This window comes from Micropterus dolomieu, linkage group LG10, assembly GCF_021292245.1.
Source record: "Micropterus dolomieu isolate WLL.071019.BEF.003 ecotype Adirondacks linkage group LG10, ASM2129224v1, whole genome shotgun sequence".
In the NCBI taxonomy this organism is placed as follows: domain Eukaryota; kingdom Metazoa; phylum Chordata; class Actinopteri; order Centrarchiformes; family Centrarchidae; genus Micropterus; species Micropterus dolomieu.
In genome coordinates this window covers 17,677,894-17,700,691 of record NC_060159.1, presented here as the reverse complement: position 1 = coordinate 17,700,691, position 22,798 = coordinate 17,677,894, and the positions used below count along the sequence as shown (strand labels likewise).

General features: G+C 40.7%; 1 protein-coding gene across 4 annotated transcripts in view; it reads left to right on the top strand.

Moving 5' to 3' along the window:
* LOC123977290 (glutamate receptor ionotropic, kainate 2-like) overlaps window positions 1-22,798 on the top strand; it is a 64,503-nt gene that overhangs the window by 8,306 nt on the left and 33,399 nt on the right. For 2 of the 4 annotated variants that reach the window (XM_046059865.1, XM_046059863.1), the window contains 5 exons: window positions 8,876-9,043; window positions 10,433-10,696; window positions 13,121-13,302; window positions 16,488-16,541; window positions 17,922-18,095. In XM_046059865.1, coding sequence (XP_045915821.1) covers window positions 8,876-9,043; window positions 10,433-10,696; window positions 13,121-13,302; window positions 16,488-16,541; window positions 17,922-18,095 — 842 coding nt within the window. Of the gene's footprint in view, window positions 1-8,875; window positions 9,044-10,432; window positions 10,697-13,120; window positions 13,303-16,487; window positions 16,542-17,921; window positions 18,096-22,798 lie in introns of those variants that run through there. The other 2 variants (XM_046059864.1, XM_046059866.1) reach the window with 2 other exon arrangements.

Here is a 22,798-nt window from a genome sequence, read left to right as displayed (position 1 = left end):
TAGCACAGACTCTACTAGTAATTGTAATTTTGTGTAAGATCATTATTTTCAATCTATTATATATATTTATATTTTACCACCTTCTGTGTGTTTACCACCTTCTGTGTCATTACCTATCTGAATACAATAATCACCATCTGTGTGAGTGTCTCTAAATCTATGAAGTTTAAAAATGATTCTAATCAGATTACATAAATCCTGTAAAATGTCTTTTTTTTTCTCCCATCTCCATCGCCTTTCAAAATCCCAGCTGTGTGGATTAAAGAGCTGCCTCCTGAATTAATTCTTGACCTTTGGCTCTAACGGGAGATAACATCTGCCCTTCTACATGAAAGAAAGTCTAATTTTACAGCCATTTTGTTCAAAATTACAATGGGAAGAGTGTAATACAGGGCCATTTTGATGAGCAGGAGAAGAGTGAGAGTCAGAATGAGAGCGGCGAATGGAGTAAAGAAGACGATACAGTCATGTAATTTACTGTGACCTAATTGCAACATTATAAATTGAAGTTCTTTTTAGCTCTATAGCAAGATTGGCTGCATGTGATATGTGTTAAATGCATGTTAGAGATGTTGTAATGTAAGTTTATATGGCTCTCTATCACACTCTTTTCAGATAAGAGTGGTAGTTTCATGTCTAGAATGTAAATGTTCAGAAATGATGGCACCATATAGTGTGAGTCTTTTGGCAAGTGTGCTGAGAGACAGTTGGAAATCCCACGGCTTAACTTTCAGAGAGTTTGTTTTAAGACTCCAAGATTACTGTTAGTCAAGTTCTCATCTATATTTATTTTGGTGAGAGATACAGCTTGAGGGCTGGAGTATCCAGGGACGCTCGAGACACCCAGTCCGTCCTGCCTTATACTTCTCAGCTGTAATACCATAAATGGATAATAATGCCCTTACAGTTTTTTCACAATGGGGAAAGTGATTATGAACCAGAGACACATGAATGCACATATATAGTCACAATGTTCTCAAGGCTGGACTCCTGCGTCTCTGAGCCTGCAGTGGATAATTAGCATCTCTCACACGTGCTTAGGCTTGATTAAAACTCAGTTTACAGTGAGCAGTGCTGTGAGGTCGCCATCTGTCACCTGCCGAGGCCACCATGAGATGTAGTCTAGTCAGGGGGAGTGTGGAAGGTTGTGTGTGTGTGTGTGTGTGTGTGTGTGTGTGTGTGTGTGTGTGTGTGTGTGTGTGTGTGTGTGTGTGTGTGTGTGTGTGTGTCGCCATTTGATAGAGGAGAGAAAAAGATGGAGCAAAGAAACTGAAATGGCAGAGACGGGTAAGGCATGAAGCATTAGGAAGCATTCTGTTCAATAACTGGTCCATCTCACTCCTTATGGCCTGTATATTAGAGCCAAATCACATATTTTTTGTTGGCAGAAAAAGGGCCCTGACTGCAGTTCTGGGATTTGTATTATTTACTTGAACTTTATAACCTTGTGACTGCAGTTTTGGGAATACTTCTGTTTATACGTGGAAGTCAGATAGGAGATGTGGGAGCTCCAAGGCTCATAAAGTCCACAGTGTGTGAAAGCCACTGTATTTTCCCCAAAATGTACATCAATCAAATAATATTTGATTGAAAAAAAATTCCCCCCAAAACACAGTGTTTCCATGACATAGTTGTAATATACATTACATCATAACTGCATGGTGTATATTTGGTATGTTGATTACTTTAATGTTGCTTTTATTGAATATATTTACATACTGTGTGCTATTGTGGCAATCACGATAACATTGGCAGTTGGCATGTTTCTCCCAGTTTTACAGAATTTATTATTTGTATAAATCTTGTTTCTATGGTAACATCCTGAATATTTCATTTTATACCCTGGGATATTTCGGCAGGTGGGAAGGATGCGGATCAAAAATCTAACAAAGTCTCAGCTTTTGGTATCTGTCAGATACAGAGGGGGAAAAAAGATTTCCAAAGTGGCCCACAGAGAAATGACATAAAGACAATTGTAAACTCTTTGCTTGCAAAGAGTGAAAATATTTATTGAAGCTTGGCTTGCTCTTCCTCAGGCAGCGCTGAATGATGCCCGAGGAAGAGCTCAAAACGCGCCGCAGCCTTTTTCCATGTTATATTACAGCCGCTGTCTTCTGCTCTGTGTGTCTCTATAAATTTGTGCACATCAGAAGCTTTAATAAGCATTTTTACTTTTTGCAAGCTTACCATTGTCTTTATGTTGTGACTTTGCATGTGCCTGGAAAATGGTTGGTAGTAAAATAAAGTATATGTAATTTGTACTGAATGAGCTCTTGCATGCATGTGTTACCTCCACAAATAGGAATTTTGTACAATATTTGTTTTCAGTTCACACAAAGGAAAATATGTATTTTAATTTCTGAACAAGTAATTATTCACCTATATTTATTGCACATTATGACGTTTGCTTGCAAAGTAGTTTACTTGAGCACTGACTCATAAATCAATGAGTTGATCTACAGAAAGCTGACTATTTTGACAAACATTTAATCATTTAACAATTTATTCTAACAAAAATTCGAGCTTCCAGGCTTTACTGCATTTTTTTGTCTTATGTAATAGTAAACTCAAAATCTTTTGGTTTTGGTCATACAAAATAAGCATTTTAAGACGTCACTTTGGGCAATAGGGAATTGTGATGGATGGATGTTTTTTTTTGGTCTGATGTTTTACAAACCAAACAATTAATCTATTCAATAAAAAAAAATTGACAACAATAATATTTGTAAGTTGCAGCCCCAAATAGATAGATCTGTGGTCTACGGTTAGGTTTATCTATATATTAATATATTATAATATTAATATTGATTGATTATTCACATAATCAACTTGGGAAAATAAGTTTATCCTTGTGAAATGTGTTTGTTCTGACACCAAACATGCACTGGCCTCTCACTGTGTTTTTATGTTTGTCTAAGCAGGTAGTTGAAACTGAAGAACATTACTCTAGATTGTGAACACACATATAAGTGTGCTCATGCCTCAGCTGTGACTGCAGGACAGAAATATGATGAAATAGCAAAGCAAACTAGTTCATTTTAATAACTAGTAGCTTTGTTAATCTCAGGAACTGGCTGGTCATGCGTGTGTTTGATGATGCTACAGAGCTACTATAGCATTTGACTCTAGCCGCGCACCTATGTTTCTTTAAGGAGCTTGTCTAATCTCAAGCAAGCACACATTTTTGTGAAATGTTTATGTGTGCATCTCTGTATCTATGTGTGTGCGTGTGTGTGTGTGTGCAGGCGAGCGTGAGCATTTACATCTTATTTTCACAGTAGAGTTTCTTTGCAGTTGCATTCGCAAATTCGAGAGCAGTGGAGAGGTTGGAAAGCGCAAGCAGACAGATGTCATTTGGGACTTCAGCAATTCAAGGCCTGTGGAAGTGTACTCACAGTTTGGCACAATTAGTACCAAAAGGGGTCCCTGCTTGACAAATTAGCACACAAAATGTCAGCCGGTAGTTTAGCACATCCACAATGAGCCCTTGCAAATTAGCACATATTTTGAGGAGGGAGCTGGCACATTATTATGAATAGAGAGAGCCTGGAAAATTAGCACATCTGTTGCCAGCGCTCAGAATTAATACATGTTATATGATCACTGGTTTCTCACTTGGCGCTGGGTAAGGGATGAGGGTGGTAGCACACATTTCTAATTGAAGACTGTGTGTGTGCTCATTATAAGAGATTGATGAGATTGACCTTTTGGCAATTGTATAGCTAATTATTGCCCTGAGTGTAACTGAACTTAGGTACTTCTGAATGCCGCGGGCGTGAGCTTTAAATTCTCACATCACTCAGATTTTCCCCAGACTCAGTTGTTTCTTACCTGACAAGTTTGTTTAGGCTCAATCTTTGGAGTGTGTGATTGTGTGTGTTCACACGTGAATGTTCAAGTGTGTGAGTCAGCCTGAGGCTTAGCATCCAGCAGTGGCAGGTGACAGTCCAGTCCAGTGTCTAGAGGCTTTAGGGTGACAGGAGCGATTCTATCCAGGAGGAAAAACACACAACCAGCCAAACAAGTCAGATAACAACAGCTAAACTGTTGTTCACATAAGCGGCTTTCTAACAGTTTCATGTTAGTTTTCCATACCTCTAACAGAGTGATTGATTAAGTTCTTTATTTATTGCTGACTCACTGTATCGGTTTACTTTTTATTGTAATTATTGTATTTGTGTTTTCAACTTTTATTTATTTATTTTATTTATTTTTGGTGGGGTGGGGTCTTTCCACGAGTTTTCATAGCTTGGTTTTTCATGCTATATGACACTTGAATTCATATTCAGGGATTCTATTCATTAATGCCAACAGTGTAAAATCTCATTTTACTATGCTACTATAATACTAGTACTTCACTCTATTGTGTTACTTTTATTTCTCTCATTTAATTTCAAAGATCTAGTTTGGCTTCTAAATAAGTTTGGTAGGCTCAATCAAGATCTCTATCAGGTACCTTCTTAGAAAATGTACATCTATTAACCAAGTTTACTGCTTATCCTCTCACAAAACCAAGATTTTATCTCTGAGCCACTGCCAGAGACGATATTGCAGCTCAAATAATACACTGTTATGTTATGATATTGTAGCAGCGTGTGTCTCTGCCCATATTGTATGTAGAATAGAATGGACTTCATTTCCTTGAAAATTGTATTCAGATGATTTTATACCTACTACATTGATGGTGGTTTTCTTGTGTGCTGTAGCACTGGTGAGCATCCTGCACAGATGATCTATCCCGTGCCCATGGTCAGATTTCTAGGGATCTTCAGGGAGAGAGAGAATTGGCCCTTGTGCATCACAGGAAGGTCAGTCTAATGCAAGGGGAGCTTCAGATTAATGACCAGAGGCGGCGAGTCTCTGCAGGCCTTCATGCATCATGTCCCATTCACCGGCAAACATGTCAGGGAGCGATCCCACCGGGAATTTCTGGGATATTTACGGAGTGTTTCCATCACTTTTGCCTCCTGCCTATTGGCTCTGAGCACTGATGCTAACCTGCTGAAAGACAGAGGTAGACAGATACAGGCCAGGGTGTTGGGGTGTGGAGGGTGGAGGTCTTAAAGCCTAACTGAGTGACTTCATGTGCATACCTGGGCCACTTGCCCTAGCGACAGGGTTGCTCGCTGGTTGCCATGGCACCCACCCTACATCCCACCGCCATTCTGCAGCTGCGCTGCTGGTCATTAGTCACAGAGACAGGCCGTCCACACTATCACAACGCCCTTCCTCCACCAATCAGCTGCTCAGATACCAAAACTGCAGAAGCCTCTCAGACATAGCATAGATGCATGAGTCGCCATGGCAACATATCTGTCTCCCATCTCTCAGTGTACAAGAGCATCCTTGAGTAGAGAGAGCTAATTGCATTGTAATTCATAGTTTGATAAATAACCCGTTTCTTTTAGTTTAGTTAATAAATTCTCCCTGCTAATATTCCAGATTACCAGAAATATGGTGTTAGTGTTAATCTTTGTTCAGAGCATCATGTGAGCAGTGGAATTAATTTGAACAAAAGTAATAACACATTTTTGATCAGCCTGTACATGAATTTCAAGGTTTGTTCATTATTATTATTTATTATGTATGTCCTTCAGATGTGAATGATTTCTGTTCACAGGAATTAATATCAACTGGAGTTCATTTCAGTCAGAAATTTTACCAATGACCAACTAACTTTATGATGTTCGATCCAAAATGCACTTGATTAACTGTGAACAAACATTAAAAAATGAGTCAAATTTACATAGAGGAGACATCCTCCCACACTGCCTTTTCATTTCCACTTTCAACTCTCTCTCCCCCCTCTCTCGCTCTCTCCCTCTCCCTCTCTCTCTCTCTCTCACACACACACACACACGCACACACACACACACACACATACTAAGTCACTCAGATCAGCGGGCCTGTTTCCTCGTCATGGTGATTATCCAGCTCATAACTCACTCAGAGCTTCCATTTGCACTATAATTCACACCAGTCCCAATGATGGCAGCTCTATAATTCACACACACACACACACACACACACACACACACACACACACACACACACACAATCACACACACTGATTATCTCAGCTGTAACTCACACACCTGCAAACAGACGGACCACAACACCAAGTATTGAGGGGAGGATGGATAAATAGATGATGGAAGACCAAGTGTTATTAATATGTATGACAGCTACACATGCATTACACCCAACACCACTGTGTATTTTCCAAAGTCCAGTTTGGTTAAGAAATCTTAATGTCGGATTCATCACTGTAAACAATGCTGAGGGCACAAGGAGCATTAAATCAAACAATAACCATTTCATTTTCTGTGTGGTATCATTTTTCATTGCAATGTAATACTCGGCATCTCCTTGGAAATATTAAATATAACCTATTGTCAACTTAATTTAATGTGTCTGCTCTTCTGTGTTCTCATAGGTATATGGTTTATTTTAAACCAGCATGTCCAGGCTGCTCAGCATGCCGAGGAAATCTGATGAGCATAATGTGACACCCTTATGCTCCTTTTTATATTCGTCGAACAGCCAGTGGAGCTCAGTTTGCTCCCTCAGGGCAATAGTATAAGAATTATCTATTAGGTCAGACTGACATGATTCCAATCATCTTTAATGATGATTCTAGGTTATTCGTTCTTTTGAAGATTAATGTGCCATTTCAGAGAAATTAAATGCCATGAATAGCAACATGTTCAAACACACTGCTGTATAGAGGGAGGATTAACACATATTATAGCTCATGCACAAAACACACACTGAAGTGGCTGTACAAGTATATGCCAAACCCTCATCGTACACTGCAACATCCTTCTCTCATTCCCCGCATTTCACCTTCTTCAATTCGCTACTGGACTGTATATTTATATATATATGTGTATATATATATGTGTGTGTGTGTGTGTGTGTGTGTGTGTGTGTGTGTAAGACAATGCCAACATACTGCTGTACCATATTGACAGTGATAAAGCTCACTTCCCTAAGTTAATGACATCTTCTTTGCCCTCCTTTTCTATCACTCGCTGCCACTGCCAGACGCTATTTATAGCCACTGTCTATTATTGTACAGCTCTCTCTCTTTCTACACTCTTTTAAAAATGCGTCACTCTCTCTCTTTTTCTCTTTCCGTCTCACTTCCCCCCCCGCTCTCTGTAATTGAATCGATAAACAGGCTTTAAACTTTTTTCAGTTTTCAGGATTTCGTCAAACCGGCTCTCTGTCCTCCGAGAGGATGGGAGCCGTGGATGGACTACTGAACTCTGCTCCTGACTCCGAGAGTGTTTCTCGGAGCTGCTCTCACAACCCTCTTTCATCCCCCCCCCCCCCCCCCCCCCCCCCCCCCCCCCCTCCCATCCATTCTCTTTTAAGTTTGTGTAAAGCTTTCTCAAGATTTAGTCCATCCTCAAAGGTGCATTAGCTTTCGTAACGTTGTTTCACTTTTTTTATTATGTTTATTTTGAAAGTTGAAGTAGTTGCTCGACTCCACAGCTTTTTCTTTGTGAAACTTTAATATGCTGCATGCTCAAACATATTGCACTACCTACAACATGACTTCAATTCATTCTGATGATGGATGTGTGAAAATTCTGTTGGCATTCTCACTGTAGCCATTTACACCTGAAATTCAGTACATATCGGCCGCCTGGCTTGTAGATTAGATGGAGCAAAATTGTATATATTTTGTAAATACATCAGCATCTAAATTTGTTTGTAACTACAATATGTCCATGTACATTGGAATCAAATTTACTGACATGCATTTTGGTGATGACGTCAAATGAATGCAGGTAAATGATGATGACAAAATCTTGAAATGCCACATATGGATAGTGGGTCGGTTCAACATTGCCTTCCCTTGCTTAGGATTCTGAACCACACTGACGGACCGTCTGAGGCTTTACAGTTCTCGGTTTTTGTTCAGCTCAAAATAACTGACAAATCTGAAGGGAGCTGTTTTAAGTTGACAACATTTTACTTTGTGGTGGTAATTATATTGTCTCGCTTGCACGGCGTGGTGACACAGCATGTATTGTTTGTTATTGTGTTGAGGCTTTTACTTTGACAATTAATGAGCATTGCAAGGTGTGATTCAACATATATCCAAAAGGTAACAAGATTTCTTAGGCAGGCTCAGCATGAAACTCCCATCAGGATGCTCTCCCAACAAGTACTAGTGAAATAAGATGCAGAAACAATGATTTAGTCAATTTGTTTACAATGTATAATGAGTGTAATCAAATCCCTAATGTTTTATCTTAATTTCTGATTTGCCAGGCCTTCTCCTTCACTACCTCTTTTGCTACCACTTTAGATATGTTTCTGATTCCTCCCATGGCTCTAATTCTCTCGCTCTCCTTTCCTGTACCTTTTATTTCTCTTCGCCCTCATTTCTCCGATCCCTGCGCTTTTGTTTTTCTTTGCTTTCCTCTCATTTTAGAATCACTGAAATCAATGGGACAAAATGGAAGAGTGAACCTTTCTGTCAAGGCTCAGCAAGGGAGTTAAAAAAGGGCACCCACCCCTGAACTCACCTCCCTTCGTAACTAATTGCCTATAATTACACAGATGCAACAGAATGCAAATCAGATGAGATCCAGTCGTCTAGCCCAATCTCTGAATCAGTTTCATGTCATCGTGTGACTGAGCTGTCTAAAGCAGTGAGCACAATAGCATCAATGCTATGAGCGCTCAAATACTGAAATGTTAAAAATTATAGTACAGCTTGAGGTGTAATTGCCTGCATCATATCGATCATTTACTTCAGTGTCACTTGTGTTAAGGAATCTATTGCAATTACAGAAGAGAAGGAAGTGGCTATTTAGAGGTCTGGCTCTCGGGTGACCTTTTTTTTCTTATCCCTCAGGAGGAATATTTGAATCCATTGAGAGCGGCCCCTCAGGAGCAGAGGAACTAGCCTTTAAATTTGCCTTGAACACAATCAACAGGAACCGCACCTTGCTCCCCAACACCACTCTGACCTATGACATCCAGAGAATAAACATTTTCGACAGCTTTGAGGCCTCCAGGAAAGGTGAGTTGGGAGATATGGGAAAGACATTTAGCAGAACCTCACATCTGAGCGCTTGTTTTGTAGTTCATCACTTTTAATTGCAACAACCCATGTAAGAAATGAAGAAACGAATGGTTTGTCATATGGCTCCCTTGCATTTAAGAAATTTGTTCTTAACAGGTTTGAAGACACAAAAGTAAGGAAAATTACTCCATTTTTGAAAGAGTATGTCAACATTCAGTTAAAGGAAGAAAAAAATCTTCCAAAATAAAAGAGAGTGCTATTGACTATTTGGTGTAACAGCTCACAGATTGTGTGAATTGAACATTAACTACCAAAGATGACACAAACACAGAAAGTCAATTTAGACAATCATGGTCTGTGTCTGAAATCACTCCCTATTTACTATATAGTGCACTGTATTTACTGTCCGCTATACTGTCCGCTACATTTGAATGTAAAATGCATGCAGTAGAGTGCCCACAAAAAATACCCACAATGAAAGGAAAAAAAGTAGTGTCCATGGCATGTCCACTAGTTTCTGCTACAAATCCACCAATATAACGCATCACATTTGATAGATGCAAAAATTATAGTCATGCAGCACCACAGCTGTCGATGATGCCGCAATATGATGATGATTAATAAGTGTCTGAAATCTCAATTTACTGCTCACTGTAGAGTAAATTATTCAGTGTTTATTCTGAAAGGAGTAGTGAATGAGTGAATGGTGCTGTGTATTTTGTAAAAACTAATACAGTCTATACCGTCAAAACACAAGGGCTTGACATGAGATTGTTAAAACAGGCTACTAGTTACCCCAGAGTTCACCAAGAGTAGAGTGAAATTGAGAAAAAAAATAAACTTAACAGTGTTTTTTTAAGCAGATTGCTATTTACCTCCTTGTAGAGGTTTCTTATTTAACACTGAGTAACGTTGTATTTAAACAAAGTTAAATACAGTGTGTATTCTTGAGGTCTAATAGACATGTTGAATGCATTTACAAAGCAGATTTTTGTGATAATTTTGAAACCTGCATCATGTTCACATGTTTTCCTTGCTGGCTTCTCCTTCGATGCCTTTGCTGGCACAGTGCCGCATTTGTTGGCACATTACAGCCACATGTAGATCAGTGGAATAGTGAAAGACCATTGGCAGGAATGTGTAACGCATGACCCGTGTGTTCGTGGGCATTCTTGCATGTCCTCGCAAACAAAACAGGTGGGGCCCACTGATCATCAGTTGGGCTATGACCATTATCAAGCACCTGTTCCGGTTACTTATTGTTTGTTTGGTGTAACACGTGTAGGCAAAAACTGAACACCTAAAAAAAATTTAGAAACAATGACATTTAAAAGCCCAACAGAAACACTAAGCTTCTGTTGCTTCTGCCTCTTGCTACCCTTCCAGCATGTGATCAGCTTTCCCTCGGAGTGGCGGCCATTTTTGGCCCCTCACATAGCTCGTCGGCCAATGCAGTCCAATCCATCTGCAATGCTTTGGGAGTGCCCCACATCCAGACCAAGTGGAAGCATCAAGTGTCAGACAACAGGGACTCCTACTATGTCAGCCTGTACCCCGACTTCTCCTCCCTCAGTAGAGCCATCCTCGACCTGGTGCACTTCTTCAAGTGGAGAACAGTCACTGTGGTGTATGACGACAGCACAGGTACAGGTACAGTTGGTGTCTGTACTCATCTTCTATTGGTGTGTCTGTTTGGCATGATAAGTGTGACAATGTGTACAACCTGCAGCCTTTACACTCCAAAATGTCCAGAAAAACAAGAGGTGCCAGGTCAACCACAAAAAGTAGCACTGCTGCTCAGAGTTCACTGTTTCAGTGAGTGCTTTGTAACCTGTCAAGTTAATTCAGAAATCAATAGCTTACTGTTCTGCCTCAGTCCTGCAGGTGCTGCCCATGTCAGTCTTCCAGAAGAATGAACAACAGAATAGAAAAAAAGAGAACCACATTACCCAGAATGACCCAATGTCTCTTCAGATTAATGCAATGCAGAATTGTAGTATGTGGGGGCTGACAACAGCCATTAATAACACACAGAGACACTTGATCTCTGAGGGTGGCTATCAAATGTCTCTGTCAGCCATTTTGTCTATCCAATGACTTTGTGAAGTGGCTCGTAATATGCATTTTAAAAGACGAGTTCTATTTTAGCTGGAGCACAGTGATATTTTTATGAGGAAAAGTGTAATCGCTCCAGAGAAGATAACAATATTCAAAGCGCTCATACACAAATTTATGAGCTATTTGGCATGATGTGGTTGACAACTTAATGTAAGTAAATTAGATAGAGCTGAGAGGAGCTTTGGATTTTAGACAGGTTGCATAATGAATTCACTCCCTACTCTTAGAAAAATGAATATCGTCTTGTAGTTGACATCTTAAATTGTGCCGCTAAATAGAAATTTAAACCCTTTTCTGTCCCTTTTAACAACTAATCCTGTAATAGTTTTACTACTATTTTGTGTCCTCCAGTATCGACGCATTTGTTGCATACATCTCAGTCCAAGCCAATCCTGCAGCATGCAAGCGCCTGTACACTAACCTCAGATGATATCCCAATGACTCGTCCCACGTGCCACATTATTCTGACTCATCTCCTTGACCTCTCTTCACTTCCTGCCTTGGAGCTCAGTACGTTAACACCCTCGTTCTCCAACAAACTGCCCCAGTGAGATGCCAAAAGGTGACCTCTCGCCTCTCTCTCTCTGTCAGACAGGGCCTCCTCTGTGGAGCATTTCTGCTATAACACACCTGACGCCCCGAAAAGTGTGACAGCTGCATAGCCGCGTTGCTTCCCCAAACCGCTTCCACCTGGTCCCAGGCTGTAATCATACAGCTTCATGCTCCAGGGCCCCGTGCTGCTGATTGGAGCCTATCTGACGGCTGGCAGGAAAAACTATCGGAGGGGATAAAATATTCACACACAGCCGTTAGAAGATCCAGGGGGAAAGTCTGAAGGCATTAGCCAGAGCCCACAAACATCTACACTGACAGTGTTTCCCAAACGCTGAGCTCCCTTGACAGATTTTTTTTTCTTGCTTAACACCTCCCAAAGTGTCAGTACGAACAAAAACAGGGAGACACAGACATGCCCTAGAGTAGGGATCTATTGGGATTACCTGAGGAAAGCTCTAGGAGGTTCAGTATTCCTCCTTACAATGGTACTTTTCACAACAAGACCTGCATGTTCCTATTTCACACCAATCTTTCTATAGGCCTCAGGGAGACCCAGCCCCACTCACAGTAAGACCATTAAACTGCTCACCCAGCACTTCATTTCAAAATAAAAAATAGGCTGAGCTATCTTAAAGTGGTTCCACGAAAAAAAGAAAATCCTATCTCTCTCCAGTTCCCTCTCAAACTATCCGCACTGCTCCATCCATTTTTATACCCATGACAAGTAATCATCTCTCCCATCAATCCAGCCTCTTTCATCCCTGCACTCTGAAGTTCTTTACTGAGGGAGAAACTCATTGTAATCTCATCACAGTATCTCCCGGAGAGCTTTCTACCTGAGCTTGTGGTCGAGAAATGAAAGGTGAAGATTGTAGCTCAATATGTGACGGCGGCATCAGACTCCCTAGGGGTAAGTACAAGCCGAGCAAACAGGGCCTCTCTCATCAGAGCACATCTGAAGTGTGTGTGAGAGAGACGGGAGAGGCAGGACTGACCACGGCTTTCCATCAGGGTGAAATTGAACCTATTCCATGCTACTGTACGATATCATGGACGACAGTAGCGGATCAACATTTGGGAGACTTCTGCGGGATTGGAAGTTTCTGTAGGCGGGTGCGGATTGAGGTTCTTTCCATTTTGGTATAAAAGAGTGCAATTAGCTTGGTTGGTGTTAAATTCTCTTGATAGGTCTGTAGCAGTCTGTTTGCTTGCCAAGGACGAGTGGGAGGATCAATAGACTGTGGATTAGGAAGGCATGCATATGAGCCTTTTTTTGAGAAAACCTAAATCCACTAGGTTTTTGTGGCCTCCTCAGCATCAAAATGGCAGCAGATCAAACACACAATGTTGCTGCATCTTTAAAATTCCTTTTCACGCTATATGTGTCCTTTTTGTCTGCAGGTCTCATTCGACTGCAGGAGCTGATCAAGGCACCGTCACGATACAACATTCGTTTGAAGATCCGACAGCTGCCCACAGAGACCAAGGACGCCAAGCCACTTCTGAAGGAGATGAAGAAGGCAAAGGAGTTCCATGTCATCTTTGATTGTGGCCATGAGATGGCTGCCTGGATCCTAAAGCAGGTGTGAATCCAGCTTAATGAGCCATGATTCATTGCAAAATTCAAACCTGGGGGACTGTTTATGGCGAGTGATCAATATTAAATGAATAGATAAATTAATAATTATTAAATGAATCGCCATATGAATAAATTGTTCAAAATAAAAAATAATAATAAATAATAATCTGGGACATTATTCAATAAATTAAACCTCAACTTGCTGTTAAAAAAAAAGTTATTTCATTCTTATTGTGATAATACATTTATGACAGTTCATTCAAAGTCTGTCATTATTTCCAGCTACTTTTCATTTTTAACCCTAACCTTAACCAACCTAACCAATGGAGACAACTAGTAGGGCTACTAGCCAATCAGAAGAACAACACTTAGGAGCAGAGTTCACGCAGGTAGGCTGGTAGACATGCTGGTAAGTCAGCCATGTGCTTATTACAGTCCTGCAACAGCCACAGATACCGGATTGTTTTCATGTTTGTGTCAGAGCATTTGATTTATTGGTTGCTGTGGGGATGTAAAGATAATTTCAGCAATATAGGGTAATAAAAACTCTTCTAAAATAAATTGCGATGCCACCTTTAATGAGACTGCACATGCTGCCCGGATCAGACAGAACGCGTTTTTTGCAGAGAGGCGCCTATTTTTTTAATTGTTTTCTATTGGCACTGTTTATGCGCCCTGGGCGCCTTGCGTTTTTGAAGGAGCGCTCTGAGCGCAGGAGTTGAAAAAAATTGATCTCTAGGCAGAAAAGCCCCCCACGTCATAGGCGTTTTTTTTCCATTGTCCAATAATATAAATGGAGAGACGGGCCTTCCGTTGTGGTGACGGAAGCTTACAGTTGCTTGGATTGTCCAGAGACCGAGTCATCCTAAAATAAACCTTGAACCGACCATCATTAAGACGAAGTTCCTGGACCAGCTGGTGGTAGCCTACTACCAGCGGTGTCTTCTCGTTCTGAGGGTGTCATGTAGGCTACCCACAAGGATCTCCATTTCCCTCTCTCCTGCGTGTTTGTAGCCTACACCTCACACCCTCAAACAATGCCAGAGCAAGCGCCCTCTGTTGGTCTATTTTTTTAAAGCAGATGTTTTTAGCAACAAAAGACACAGAACTGTGAGTTGTGATCAAGTTTCTGCTAATAACCAGATAACCAAAGATTACAGATGCTGGCGCTATAAACTTTAATTAGACTGACAGGACAGCTGATTCGGTGGTTGCCTAGCAACATAACGGAAAAAAAGGCACTGCTGTGCGCCTCCCGTTTCAAACCTGCAAAACGCTTTCTCTCTGATCGGGGCCTAACTAATTGAGCTTTGTTTATTACTTAGCATCAAAGTGAAGACACAATGTTAGCAGCAAATGTCAAATGGTTTTGTTTGCTCTAGCCAACATGGCTAACATTGGCTCTTCACTTTGATGCTGAGTGAGAATCCGGCTCACAGGTTGGCTTGGCTAAGACAGCTAGGTAGGTAGCAGGAGCAGTCATGGTAAACTAAGGCTTTAAAGCTAGATGTTTAGTTACTGTTGGTGTTCATTTACAGCAGCAGCCTCTAGTTGGTTGATTTTGAATAACTTTGACTGGACTTTGTTGTAGCTCTCGCTTACAGTTACTAACTGGCTAAATATGTTTAGCAGCAGTAGAGCTTGCTAGCATAAAGAGGCATATTATTGGGGTAGGCTACATGACTGTATGAAAGATACCACCACTGCCATGGAGAATGACGTGAAATGCTATGATATAAAAAATAACTTTTAAAATAAAAGATGTCTGTAACTAAATAAAAATGGTATCCAAAAAAACAAAATTACTGATTATTTAACATCTCATTTTGATGTGTTGAATTTTAATCATTTCTTCAGTTAAATTATTTATATATTTTACTATTTATTTATATGATTATTTATTGCATAATTTCTTTTTATTTATTTAATTGTGAACACTTTGGGGTTTCACACTATTCACCTTGAATTTCAATATGTAAGAGCCGTTAAGTTGGTGGAACAGTACATTTGTGTATTAGATAAGTCATTGCACCTCCTGAATTAAATTAAAAGCGAAATATCTGCAGTCCCCAAATTTACATAATTTCCCCTTATAGAAACATAGACTCAGTACTCAATACATAGACATATAGTTCATTCATTATGTATATGTACTAAAACAAAAAGCTCATATGTGTTCCCTTTTATTACTCTTTCTCTATTTAAGCACTGATGCAAATGATTCAAATACCTACTATCTGCTCTGTGCATTTTTTATCTCTCTATAGAATATTAGATCTCAACTACTGACCCGTCATAATGGATGCTCTCCACTGGACAATAAAGGTTTTTTAATTAGAAAGTCTTAGTCTGCTCACAGGCATGTTAAATTCATTTATCAGAGGCACATTATTTATGAGAATGGTGGGGGTTCTTATTGAATTGAAGTCTTCACAGAAGCACATTACACTGCTAGATTTCTCTATACAGCTGGGTGTCTATGGGAAGCAACAAGAATGCTTATTTGTGGATGGTGAATACTTGGTAGGCACAACAAGACATACTGTCAACAGCTCAATTCAGTGCCTCTTCCTGCAATGCTTCCTTGTAGTCATTATGGCCACAGTGTTTTCTTCACTGTAAAGAGCCCTAATAATTTGCACACAGAAAATAACAAGGACTTTGGAACGTTTTATGTTTGTTTCATAAATGCTTATTCAGATAGAGAGGGAGCTGTGAAATCAAAATCATATCGGCACAAACAACATATTGTGTGAAAAATATGCACTTAAAAATACATTTTCAAAACAGTTAAAGAAGCTTTAGATGTGTCATTTGAGCTCTATGTTGGTCTACTGCCATTATTCTTTTTTAACATAAAAGTCTCTGGGTAAGGTTGGGCTGTGGGGGGGAAGATTAGATGTGCCATCTCATTCTGAGTATAATAAAAATTCAATATGTCTTTGAATCGATTACCAACCACACCTTCCCCACCAATTCAAAATTGTCTAGACACGCCCGTGGTCTCTTTCAGTGTGAAACGTTTTCTTTCTCATCTGCCTTTCTGGCCAGTGAACATATGTCAGTGTCAGAGTGACTATACCGGTTCAATTGAAGCTCAATGAAGAATTACAATTAAATTATAATATGCTAATAAGCTTATTAAGCTTTGATTTTTTGTTACTACTTGCTATTCTTTTCTCCCTGTAGGCCCTGGCCATGGGTATGATGACAGAGTACTACCATTATATTTTTACTACCCTGGTGAGTATGCTGGCGCAAAATTTAATTATATACTATGTTGGTTTGAACTGTTTTAGTTTTCTGGGATTGCAAGGCAGAAATACATCCATCTGTCTGAGTGTCTGATAGCAGGTTTTCTTCTCTTGGAATAAAATTAAATGCGACTCAACCGGGAGCCAGTCGAAGAAAAACATGCTATTATTGTCATTTCGTGCAAAGCATTTTGAACCTGAACCACAGCCTGAATTTGTGCTGATAGAAATAGATGGCCTTGAAAGCAGAGTCATTGTCATGTAGTTGATTAGAAGTATCTCTTTGCATTTTGAAGGATCAGTTGTGAAACTTCACTTTGTTTTCTAAATTCTGCACCAACCTTTCCACCCCACCTGCCTGTCCACAACCCTGAGTGTAGTAAACAAAAGCAGCTGGATATATTTTATTCTGATTCTGGCAGCGATTGAAGTTCTCCAAAGTTCTTTGATCTAGCCACTACAAAGATTACTTGCTAGGCACCAAATGAACAGCAGCACATCTTCGCTGAGCCCAGAGAACAGAAGACTGAGAGCTCAGATAACAGCCCTGAGCAAATTAGACTGTCACCCATTTGGTCCATTATAGCTCTAACAAAAAAATGGCATGCTGTGTTGTTTGGTGCACAATTGGAAAGGCAGAGGGAAAGGTTGGAGAAAGCTGTCCTGAAAAAGACATTTACTAGTGCAAAGGACATGAAACTATCCCTTGTGCTCCCACATAAGAACCTACCTGGCTAGATGAAAGGGTAGTGAGTGACAGCAGGTATGTCATTGGGAAAGGAAAGACAATAGTCATTATAGGCCTGTTTCAGCCGCATGCTGCTGCTTGTCGGGGTGGAAACATGCCTACTTTAACATCAGCCAGTGTTTGGCAGGTTGGAGGCCACAATGCTGGCCAAAGCTGCTGTATACTGGTGCTAAGCCATCCATGCTGCTTTCGGAATAGGATAGCAAACACTGACCGTGTCACCCCCATTCTGCGTCCGTCACCTGCTGTTGCTCTGTCAACTGTGTTGTTGCATCCCAGAGACATCTGCCTGGTGAGATGCCAGACATGCTGTATGCAGGACAATTGGGTTGTCCTTTCACTACCACATGATAGATGGCAGTCCACCAAAAGCCTGCCTGTAACCTTGAAAGTCGCGCCTTTATCAAGGCTACTGACTCAGCATGAGATGGAATAACTCGTGAAATACCTTCAACTGCACTCTTCTGCTCTCACTTCATTTTGCTAAAGCTACCACTCAAATGACTACTCTAAATTATTGAGGACAGCTGAGAGGTGTACAGTGTAGTGGTGTATAAGCAAAGATGAGGAATGTATTATTTCTGCAGCCCCAACACTGGACTTCCATTTTTATGCATCCAGGACCTTTTTGCCCTCGACATGGAGCCGTATCGTTATAGTGGAGTCAACATGACGGGGTTCCGCATCCTCAACACAGAAAACTCTCAGGTGTCGTCAATCATCGAGAAGTGGTCAATGGAGCGGCTACAAGCCCCACCCAAACCGGACTCAGGCCTGCTGGATGGATTCATGACGGTAGGCTTAAACTTTAACGCTGCTTAGGTAATGCACATGTTATGCTGTGTATGCAGAAACATGCTTATAGCTGTACTTCACCCTTCACTCCAAATGACCAAATCAGTTGAAAGCCATATGTAATGTGACTGCGACTTTCAGGGTTTAATGCTGCACTTGTGTTTATATAGAGTGATCTTTAGGAAGCTAGGTGACTATGGATTTTTTTTTTTAAATCAATGTTTTGTAAAGCCCCTTTTCTACTGCACGGTACCGTTTTTTGGTTTTCCATTGTATAAAAGTTGTACCTGTACCGGCTTCCAGGTACTTTTTTTCGTAACACTTCCGTCAAGGTTCCAAGCAAGCTGAGGCGATACTAAAATGTGACGTGAAAACACAGCATACTACTGATTGGTCAGAGCGAATCGTCACTATTCACTGCGTCATCATTGCGCGCACCTGACAGAGGCCAGCAGCATAAAGTTTTATATTTTACAGTTTTCGTACGTTATTTCATCACTAAATCCACTTCTGAGAAGTTCTGAGGTGAGAACTCAACTGTGTAGATTTCGAATATTGACAGTTTTACGAGAAGTGATGGCAGAAGAAAAATGTGCTGGAATGTTGAGGAGCCCTGCTAGTGTCAGCGGAGGAAGCCTGCGCCAATCTCCGGGAGGAGTGTGTGAGGCCGCCCAGCCGCCCGCTCACAGAGCCCTCCTGGTCCCACCGTCACACAGACCGCTGCAGCAACAACTAGGAAAACACAGCTGTAAGGTTTTCATACCGCTTACCTGTCTTTACATTCTGAGTAATGTTGAAACTTAAATCAAGAAACAGCTGTGTGTGGGTCGCTGGTGTGTGTGTCGCATTGAAAATCACGTCGCAGCAGTTGTGTGTGGCGTCGCTATGACGACCAGCTACATTGAGGAGTACTATCTCTGGGTAGCCTACTATCTGCAATGGCAAAGGGAGGACGGCCAAACCAAGTCGAGTAGAGTTGAGCTGGTACTGGTAATGGAAGAACGGCAAAATAGTCACTAGTTTTAGAAGAGAATGAATAAGCTCCAGTTGTCAATCACAAGTTCCATGGTGCATGTCTCCTGGGGTGGGCATGAGAACAGCATGAACACCCTCTGCATGGAGCTTCTGGGTTGGTGCTCCTGGGTCTAAATGCTCAGTAATGAGCCGGTGTGAATGGTAATAGCCGTTTATCTGCCCTCCTGCCTCTCACTGTTCTCCTCTGGGAGTGTGGCCAAAATATGACAATCTGTCAGTGTTCATGCAGAGAGAGGGGACAAATTGGATGGAAATTATGGCCTTGGTTTTTTAGGATGGCTTCCAAAAAAGCATTGGATAAGGTGATTTGAAAGTGAAAAAGGGAATGGAGCTCGTCATGGACATTCAAGGTCCCTCTCTGGGTCTGTTTGTTGTAAACAGTCAATTTATTCCACCTCCCTCACAACACCTTCCTTGCAAACAAACACATTTTGTCCCCCTCTTTCAGCCAGCCTTTCTTTTTTCTTGCCATATTTAAGATCTGGTATCACAAATCGGTGACACCTTAAGCTATGGTGCCTATTCATATATCCGTCACAGCCTTAATTCACGCTTGCATGTGATGAAAAATTAGTTAGTTATCGAAGTCAATGTGTGGCTTTAAATATAGAAATATCATATTTTGTTTCCCCAAACAACACTATGTGCATCCTTTTTCCCATGTGGCATTCAAGTGTGCAACAACAAGCAGGGCAGTTATGGCTGCAAAAAGATTAATGCAGCGTACAAAGAGGTTAAATCTCTTGATATTTTTTTTTCCTCCACCGGAAGTTAATGGATATTAGTGGAGAATGTTGAATTGATTTATTACATTGCATGAATCATTTTGTCAGATCCTATACTACATATTGACATATCTTGCTGGATTAGAACCACCGTTAAAAACTAAATAATACTTCCAAAGGCTCATGCAAGCTTGATAGAGTACTTCATTAGAGTGCCCTATTTATGAATCCCGACTGCGGGAGTATGAATATAAAAACACTGTCATTTTAATGGTTTAATAAAGTCATAATAGAGAACAGTTCTGCTGGTGAAAGAAAATAGCTTGTACCTTCATTATAAATGTATGGGTTAAAGTAATATTAGGTTTCTCAGCAAATCAAATGTGTTTAATTCATTTGTAGTTTATCCTGACATTTATGTTACGGTACTCTGGGCTGAGAAGCCACCTTGAAGGGTATCATTAAATTAAAGCGAGGTAGGACTGCAGCAGCCAGCATGTGACCTTCCACCCCCGACCCTCCCTCCAGCCTTTTATTCCCACCCGCCACTCCCCCCCGTACCTTGTTCTCATTCTCCCCAACATAGAAGCCTCGCCTGGCTCCAGGCTTGTTTGTGCTCGGTGACCAGGCAACAGTTGTGTCGCAATGGTTACCAGGACAACGCCGACCGTGTCACCTTGTGATTTCATGAAGGAGTGATTGACTGAGATGGGAGAACGAGAAGGAGGGTGGGGAAGGTGAGATGGTGGCCGCAGGACGGGGGTTGATGAAGAAGAGAAGAGAATGGGCAGGAAAGATGGGGGCGGGGAAGTTAGGAGCGTTAAGAGGTGCATGCAATGTTTTCTCACGCCACTATGCTCGCATTAATGCGGGGTAGTGTTTAATCACAGTGACACCCGGTGCCTTGGGAGAGGCCGAGTGTTATCTCAGGGAAGGATGCATAATGAGAAGTCCCTTCTCGGCCCAGGCAGGCTCGCAGCCACAAACACAGTCGGCCTCTGCCTCTTAACTCGGTTTGTCAGAGGTATCTCTCACATGGATGGATGCATAATAAGAGTAGGGATGTTAATTAGTCCAGTTCATTTCTGTGTAGACATGCAAGAGTGGGTGATCTCGTCTGTTTGTGTCAACTCTTGAGCCATATCCCTGAAGTAATTTGAAGTTCAAAATGTTGTAACCCTCCATCTTTGTGTGAATAAACAGCAGTTAGAGAGCCACAACCTGCAGATAGATAGACAGATAGATAGATAGATAGATAGATAGATAGATAGATAGATAGATAGATAGATAGATAGATAGATAGATAGATAGATAGATAGATAGATAGATAGATAGTAATCTGATTATTTTGTCCCATTTCTGTATAATTATTGTCTGCAGCTAATGAGATATTTGGTTTTTATGCTTCGTTTTAATTAGATTTTTTTTTAAATCCCCATTCACCAAGCTAAGTATACACTTGGATTTAATTGAAGAAAAAAAAACTATTTCCCAGTTGTACGCCTCATTGAGGCTTTAGGGCCAGATATTTTCTACATCTGCATCATTTCATTTATGTCTACATTTCAGTGAGCTATAATTACCACAACAGAGGGATGGATGTTCTCCAGTGTTATCAACGCAATTGAAAATTCTGGTGTAATAGCTCATAATAATGACTCTTTTATTAATAGAAAGCAGTTGTTTGGATAATGTGTATGACATGATGGGGCTGCAATTTTCATTCACATGGGACACTATAAAAGTATGTTTGTGTAACATGGGATAAATGCAATGGAAACACAACAAACATATGAAGATACTTAAGATACTTACAAACCAGTAAGGAAAGATTTTTCTCCCTTTCCATCAGCCACTATTTTTGAGATGCCCAAAACACTTAACTTCAAATCAGCACAAGAACATGCATGCTCAGCAGACTTTCCCAGGATACTGTAAATAATTGCTAATGACAATGATTAAAAAAAAAACACAATACAGCATTTATACCTAACTCAGAACTGTAAATTGTCTTATTTTCTTCCGACCAAAAATGTTGTACAGTCATAAAAAACTTTTTGAATGCAAGAAAAACTACTTTGGTGACATCCAGATGATGAAAGATGGGAAGAGAGACAGATACATAGGAACACGGAAGGCAGAATTTAGTTTATTTTGCATACTTCAAGCTATAATCCGGAAGATTATCATTTTATTATTCTGTTTATGATGCATTATTTCAGCAAGAGCTATTCATTGTATTTGCATTCTGTGAATGCCTTCATACCCATTAACGGCAGTCTGCCTTTCCCCCATGGGATACAAATTGCATAACAGGAAATGATGCATGCACTTACTGGGTCCCATTTCCCTAAATTTGCAACATGCAAGCAGTGATTTGCAACATGAGATAATTTCCTCTTTCTCTGTTAAATTTAACACGTTTCACTAATCAAAACACAACCCCCGTGCCTGAGCCTTTGTGAAATGTGACGCTGTCACCATTTGCAGTCTGCACATAAGCAGTGCTTGCAAATCACTTATTCTTAAGACAAAACTGGTAGCATGTGTGCATTTTTTCATATTGCAAAAGACAGCATTCAATCATGAGTTCAGTTTGCTTTAGACAATGACACATGAATGAATCCTCAGAGCCAGTCAAGGTGTGTTTGATGTTCCCAGTGGTCGATCCATCACCACTACATTCATCGTCATTTTGAACTGAACCTTGGGGCCCTTATTAGTAATGTTTTCACTGTGTGGGTGATTTGTTACTTGTAGTATTAAAGATTGTGCCATTTAAAAATTAGAACAACAGTATGCATACTTTCAGTTGAGCATACACTGCTCGAATTAGGAATACTGTGTACAGAGGAAGAAAAACAGGGAGGGACCAGGGTTGCAGAGAAATGTACAGGGGGAAGAAGAGGCAGGGAGAGAGGGGGGGGGGGGGGGGGGGGGAAA